General features: G+C 38.3%; 1 protein-coding gene across 1 annotated transcript in view; it reads right to left on the reverse strand.

The window, feature by feature from the left end:
- Positions 1–7,021, reverse strand: part of LOC134140546 (cytosolic phospholipase A2 beta-like) — a 30,894-nt gene extending 23,873 nt beyond the window's left edge. The window contains exons 1-2 of the mRNA XM_062575884.1: positions 7,001–7,021; positions 873–945 (exon numbers count right to left, since the gene is read on the reverse strand). Coding sequence (XP_062431868.1) covers positions 873–945; positions 7,001–7,021 — 94 coding nt within the window. The remainder of the gene's footprint in view (positions 1–872; positions 946–7,000) is intronic.
- Between the last annotated feature and the right edge of the window lie 711 nt (positions 7,022–7,732).

The raw sequence follows: 7,732 nt of genomic DNA on the forward strand, positions 1-7,732 counted from the left end.
TGTGAATAGTCTCAGCTGTAACTCAGAGATAGCCCACTGTGAAGCAATGCTTTTCTGGCTGAACAGAACATTTTTCATTATGGGAATACACAGGCCACAAGTTTCAAGAGTGTGAAAAAGGCAGCCCAGGGTCTTTGCCCTGACTGAGGAACTCACAGGAGACCTTTGCAAAAATAGCAGCTGAATGGCTGATCCATGATACACCTTTGAGAAGGGGTCATAGAAGGCTACAAGAGTGACATAATAAGTTACATAAAGATGAATACAAAAGTTATACACAGAAAAGTCTGTTTCAGCTGCATCTTAAGCATATGTTTAGGGCTGGCTCTGCAGCTAGCTTTCCTTATCCAGAAACTATCAATATAATTTAACATGACTGGGGATCTGAGGATGACAAACATCCCAAATGACAGCAGTTTTCAGAAGGCTTGAAATCCTTTAATTTACTTGTGACTATGGTGTATAATTGATATACTTTAATAAAAGGTTTCCATATATACATGGACTGTGTGGTGAAATTCCAGTCCATGACATGCTTTATACCCATTCTGAACATCAAAAACAAATAATTCAAAGCAGATTTGCAGATCCCACTGTTTTCACAAGGTCTACCTACTCTGCCTTCTCCTGCTAGTCCAGCAATATCACTTAGGAGTCTTGTGTTTTACCAGCTCCCTGAAATGCACTCTATCTAGAGTCTCCAATGGTACCTAATGGTACCTCAGGCATTTGATCTAATTATAGCCCTGGCATTAGCACTTGTATTGCTTTGCTTTATGCATGTTACTTGTATACCTTTAGAACTCAGGAATATTGCTCATGGTGTATAAATTCTGGAGGTGACAAAAGAAAACAAACAAACCACAACTCACAGAGGTCTCTTGACTTGATGTTCTTGGCTTGTATGACTCTTACAGAAAGCATGTGGATGGGACAAACCTTCATCTGCAGAAAAAATGAATGCAATGAGTTTTATCAGCTCAGGATACAAAAAACATACATATTTTAAATAATACAAGGTACAGTCTGTCTGTGGTATTTGTCTATTTGAAGTGAGGGAACTAATCTCCAATGGTAATACATCATGTTGAGATGACAGCATGATCACGCAGTGGGCAAAGGCAAAGAGGAAGTAAGTTAGGGATTCACTGATGCCATAGCAAACCTCTGCAGTCATCCTAGAGGTGCCTCTTTTCATGCAATCTAGTGCAATCATGGTCATGGTGATAGTTGTACTGCCAATCAGCTGAGACCTGTGCCACGGCTGGGTCAAAATTGGGCCTTCGGAAGGCAAGGCTGTAAACTTGGAGCTGCCTGCCTCACTCTAGAATAGCAATGACACAAGGCCAAGACAGGGCAGTTACTGCAGACTTTTAAAAGCTTCTGATGTTGTATCCCAAGCAGGGCTAAATTTTCATAATATTCTGAGGCAGACCAAGCTTACTGAGAGGCATCCAGAAGAACGCACTACTGACTTTGAGTGGTTGGAGCACTGGCCCAGCAGAGACCCTTCAGATGAAGAAAAAGTGCCCTGCTTTGCATGTGTAACATCACAGAATCACATATCATTAAGTATTTTTAAAAGCAGATAGGACTTTGGACACTTTGGCAATAGAACTGCTTCACCTCCAGACATAGGATTTACTTTTATTATAGGCTAACTATCATCATAAACCTTATTTCAAGCTACTTGTTCTTGACTCTAACAAAGAATTAAGCTTCCCAGGCTAGGCTGGTCAGATAGTATTTGTCATTTTAAAAAGATTTTCCAAGAGGCCTGAATCTCTTTTCTTCTCATTCACAGACATGTATGAACACATATGAACAAACATGTAACAATTTTAATACTAAAAGTGGGAAAATATCCCTTTTTCAGATTGGAACATTTAAAATTTATTCTTCATTTTCTGTTGAGTTTTTCATCTGTATTTTTTGCATATTAATATGATTTGTCAACAGTAATAATCAATAAAAATATACAGTCCTGCTTCCACTGATAAATTTAAACAGGTCCACACTACGTTTGAAATTTTCCATTTTGAATGGCAGTTAAAACTAAATACTGACTGAAACATCCCATCTCCTTGTCTAAATCAAAGAACCACATCATACTGTAATGAAGTAATTTGAGTTTTGTTTTGAAAGACGGCACCATTTTCCTTACACTGAAACATCAGCTTCAAAGCTACCTAGGAGTTGGGAGCTAGGATTCTCTATACAAGTACTCACAATAATTTGAGTTTCTCTTAAAAAGAGGTAGAACATGTTGGACATTTTACCAGAGATGAGAACAGTCTTTATCCGGTTTCATTCAGTTTTGTTTAGAGGTAAACTACATGACATCAAATGAAGATAATCTGGATTCTGAATCAGCATATTCAAATAAAGGTTTAGTATTAAATTTTATGATGTCATTTTTAAAGCTACATCTACTTAAATTCAGATTAATATTCAAGAGTCAGCCTAAGCACAGAAACTGTTGTTATTTCTACAAAATCAGAGAGTAATTTGTCTCTTACCTTTTAATCTTTGATTGAAACACTTCTTGTGTAAAAATGCAAGATACATTTGTTCTCATGTGACAAAAACTGTTTCTACTGTGTTTTCTTCCTATTTGGAACTGACATATTTAAAATCTTCTACATTCAACAGATTTTAGATATTACAAGTTCCAGTTAGGACACTTCCAAATTATTCCAGTTGCCCACTGAAAGAGTTTGATTTGAATTTTGCCATGCAAATAGTTATTTAACATAGAAGTACTAACTGGAATGCTCAGTCAGCATTCCCAGTGGCTTTCATTAATATGAAGTATTGGATTATGTATCCAATTACAGCGCTGACTGTTTTTAATTAATATGTTAGTTCTGTATTAATTTGTAACCAAATTCCCCCTTGCTTAGTAAAAGCCAAAATCATCTTCAGAATTTGTCTTCACCAGAGAAATAGATATTTGTACACAATTTACCTTGCACCTTTCATGACAAAAATTTCACATTTGCTTACAAAAATGACGCATGAGCAGCAGTTCATCTAAATTGTGATTCATGTCATTCTTTTTCATCCTCTCCCACTAGACTCAGTGAGTGCCTTACTCCTCTTCCTTCCCTTTCAACAGTAACTGGTGCCTCATTTAAACATGTGAAGTTTAGGTGGAAATTACTCCAGTCTGGGGTTGAACTGTGTTCCAAACTGGGCCAATGCTTTTTCCATGAGAAAAAGCCTGGACTCATTTTCTTCTACAGTGGTCCAGAACAGCCTGTTGGAGTCTGGTTTGGGTGGCCTAGAATAACAACTTTACACAAAGGGTGTTGATATGCCAAAACACACTTTAGAAAAAAAATAACTGTGGTTAGAGATAACATTTGCTATTTTCATCAAAAGCAATGGGTAGTACCATAACGAATGCACGTGGATAAGCACAGGCACTGTACGTGGACAGCTCTCACGACAGTCTTGCAGTTGTACTATTCTTGCTTATTTTAGCTCACTTGCCTGTATGCACCATCATTCCCTGCACAGGCACACAGAGTGTGACAAAACCTCTCTGTGAACAGCCAGAGCCAAATGCAGCTTTCCAAGAAGCACATCACTCTGTTTTTGCCTAGAAATACAACCACCCATTTTTGCCTGAAAATTAATAGTGGCACTGAGGCCAACAGCAGAGTGCAGGATTCAGCTAGTTATGTATATTTGCATCCTAGATGATAACATACCAGACCGATGTCCCAAAGAACAGCCTAAAAAAAATGCAGAAAAAAATCCTTTCACTGGATTGCATTTAGCACTTAACTACGTTTCTGTACTTTCAAAGCAAGTGGCGAGGAAGACATTTTAGGTCTAAAATACATAAAATTTAATAAACAGGAGATGAAGCACAGGTCCCCCGAATGGCAGAATCCTCACAGTTGCATCAAAGTTTAAAGAAACTGAAAATTCACATCCATTCTAAGATCTCAATGGTCATATTAATATTCATTTGCTGACCTATGTCTGGCTTCCAGATAATGCCTGTCCCCTCCAAGAAGACACAGAATTTACCCTCTCTCTGCTTACAGGCAGTCACTTTAAGGGTTCATCCCCAGAACACAGCTTTGAGAGCACATGAACTTCTTGAAGAGCATTAATAATGAAGAGCCTACCAAAACTGTCTTTGGATGTAGTGGAAGAAGCAAAACCTAACTACGACTCATACCCTTGATTCCACCCCTTACTGCCTCTCCAAGCTGCTCCTAGAATGAGGTCTCCTGACTACTTTCACTAATAATTTATTCTTCTAGAGGAGTAGGTTCTGCAAAGTCTGGAAACCTGGGAACCTGTCCCAGCACCACCTTTTCAAGCTCTTGCTTTTAAAAAAGTCCTTGTTTGTACATGTTGGAAGTCTAACTAGAATCTCAGCATTTCACTTCCCCCCCCCCCCCCCCATGAAACCCAAGCAAATTGCTGAGCAGAGTGAGATAACACCAGGTTTCTATACAGAGAGTTTGCTGTCAGCGTTCTGACATTATGTAAATAGCTTTAGGGACATCAGTCAGGTTTATCAATATCTTTAGGCATGAATTATTATTTCCTCACATGCAATGCTGTTTGGTTTGTTTTTTGTTTTTTTTTTTTTTTTTTTTCCTCCATGCTGTACAGGAAGAAGAGATATTCAATATCTTATATACAGGATCTCAAATCAAATGTAATCATTTTCTTATCATTTCTTCTATTTTAGATACTGAGGATTTGATTCACCCATAATGTGGAGGCAATTTACCAAATTAAGAATAAATCCATAAACTTTCCAAACCAAAAAAAAAAAAGAGAAGGATCTTCATCTTTCCTATTTTCCACATAGATTCTTTAATAGTTAACATGGCTGAGTTTATTAGCCCCTTTATCAGTGAGAATATTGCTAGCAGCTTGTCATTCAACGCAGCTGCCTATTTTTATTAAAATTAGAGGAATATAAAGTTCTGGGGACTTTTGTTTTTCTCTTAGCTTTGGCTGAAATTGGCAGTGATTCCCAAATTAGTGAGAAAGACAGATGGTGGGAAAAGGGACTGACTAAAGAAATACACGAAACCAGGAGAGGGGATAGAAGGAGAGAGCATGACCATTTCCTAGGGAATGACAACTATCCAAAATCTTAATATTGGAAGTTGAGCAGTCTGCTGGTGAGTCTAATTTGCTTTACAAATACTTACTGTAATTTCCTGTTGCCACCGATAGATTGTTTCAAGAGTCATCAAGGATTTGGGATGCATCCCCTCTTTATATTCTACTAGGCTGTTTACACGGATGAGTGGCTAGGGCCTATAGCTTTACTTAGACAGAATTTCTGAGTATTTTACCACCTAACAATTTCTCCATAGCTCATAAAACTGCTAAGACTGGTTACTCTCATATGAGCAGAAGAAAAGATGCTGTTGTCAATACCAAAAGCATTCCTAACAAGTTGTAAAGTAATATTACCCACCACTTCCATGCTAACCTGCTTGCCTTTTTAAACAAACAAAAAGCTGAGACACTTTTAGTAGGCCTTCCTAGGGAGTACAAAGCATCCATGCTTTCTAAACAACTCCCCTTTCTGATTTAAAAGGAAAAAAAAATCCACAAAACCACTATCCTCTGACTTTTGTCTCTGTTTTCAAGCTTATGCATACTGAAAAATGCATTTGCCTGACAGAATGACATAGCTACCTGTACTACTCCATGAATATACTTCTTTGGGAATAGAAACTTTCGGATCTAAAGCTATGCTTGTACTCTAACCTTTTGGCTGTGTTGCCTATTAACCAATAGTCTGTCTATACTCACGGGACAGCAGTTGCAGCGTTAGGTTGAAATGCAAAAACTTTGTTTTCCCTGTAAGAGAGACTTTCTAGATAAGCTCATACATAAGCTGTCTACCCATCTCTTAGCTCTAGAGTTATCTTAAAGATACAATATAGATATATAATATGGACAGATAATACTTATATCTAAGATAAATAGATAATTCTAGATACTAACAGATAGGTAAACAGATTAGATACAAATTTTAGCCAGAGAGTATATTACATACACAATTTATATTCTTTATCCTGAGCATCCAGTGTTTGAATATTTTTAATCTATCATTCAATCTATCTATACAAATTACTGATATATTCCTGCATCTTTAACTTTACCTACAAAGATTTCTGTGGCGTTAAGTATAGTATATATTCTTCAGTCTTATTGATTAATGACTCCATAAGCCATAGTATATTCCATTGGTTTTCACCGTTATTAAAAGCCCATAAAAACCATATTTTTTTCATTCACTGGAAAATTTGACATGAGGTTTGATACATGAAGAGTGGTCAGTTTTTAAATAATTCAAATCCCGCATTTCAGACATTGCATCTATTTTTTAAAGTTATACATGAGAAAATAACTCACAGCCAATAATTCTGTTCATTTATACCAAAAACTATCACTTAAAACCTCTGAATGGAACTTACTATTGGAAAACTCAAGTTCAGACATGATATACTTCCACTAGGATCGCAAATGCTGTAAACATTGCATTAAAGATAGCTAAAACCAGCCAAACACCTCATTAGAACTCCCCCTGCAGCTAAAGCAATATAAGTTGTGCTTTGCTGTTAGAAAAAGCTGTTGATCTTTTTTTCAGCTGGAGCAAGCAATGAACATGTGCTGTGCTGAAGAAAGCATGTCGTAGGTCTAAAGTGTTTTCATCTTACAGTGAGGTAAATTCACCAAGACCAGCCCCGTCTTCCTTCCTGGCGTTAAGCTCAGCATGTACACCTCACGATAAAAGGACAGGACCATGCTTGTGCCGAGGCTAGCTCACATATTTGCTACCCTGAGATAAAGGGGGAAAAGTAAATTTGCAAAGCTGCACCACCAGCAGTTCATCCCTGCACCTCAACGGACGCAGCGGTAGGAGTCTGCGCACGAGAACTGGAACAGGGAGTTCCCAACAGCAAGGTGTCGGGCCACAGCAAAGAGCACAGCTGCAATCTCTTACCTTGGCTGGTGGGCTCCCCATGACACACAAGTCGGTGACAGCAATAGAAAACTCAATTTGGTCAACAGGTCTGTTGGCTGACAAACACACAGCTTGTTGTTACCACTTGAAACAACCTGAAGGACACACATAATTTATACAGACTCTGAGCTCCACCCTCTGCCTCCTCTGTATGGAGAAGAGAATCTGCCTACGTCTGAGACCGGGAGATCTGCAATGTCATAGGTGAGAAGAAAGACGTAGTTATCACAGCTTTGCCTGTCGCTTTATTATATTGTGCGCTAGGTGACCCTGCTTGAGCAGGGGGGTTGGACTAGATGATCCTCTGAGGTCCCTTCCAACCTCAACCATTCTGTGATTCTGTGATTACCTCTCACAATTTGTTATTATCTCAATAATACCCGTCAGGTTTACAGGTGGATGGTACCACATTCAGAGGTGCCTCCTCCCTTCTCTTCCACCTAGTCAGTAACTGTTTAGTTCTTCCAAAAGGTACACTACTTTAGAGAAAAAAGAGAAGGGATAGCTAAATCTCACCTATTAAAATTTCTAGTGGAAGGCCTAACCACTTCTGAAGGCTCTTTTCAGCCCTTTTTACAGTAAGGACTTGTTTTAATATATTGGTGGGAACCTTTCTGATGAAAAGTAAATCAAGCTTTCTTATTTTGGAGCATCTACTGGAAGAGATGATTGCCAGTGCAGGGGTACTAGTGGGGGGAACACTGCATACTT

This window comes from Rhea pennata, chromosome 5 (genome assembly GCF_028389875.1).
Source record: "Rhea pennata isolate bPtePen1 chromosome 5, bPtePen1.pri, whole genome shotgun sequence".
Lineage (NCBI taxonomy): Eukaryota > Metazoa > Chordata > Aves > Rheiformes > Rheidae > Rhea > Rhea pennata.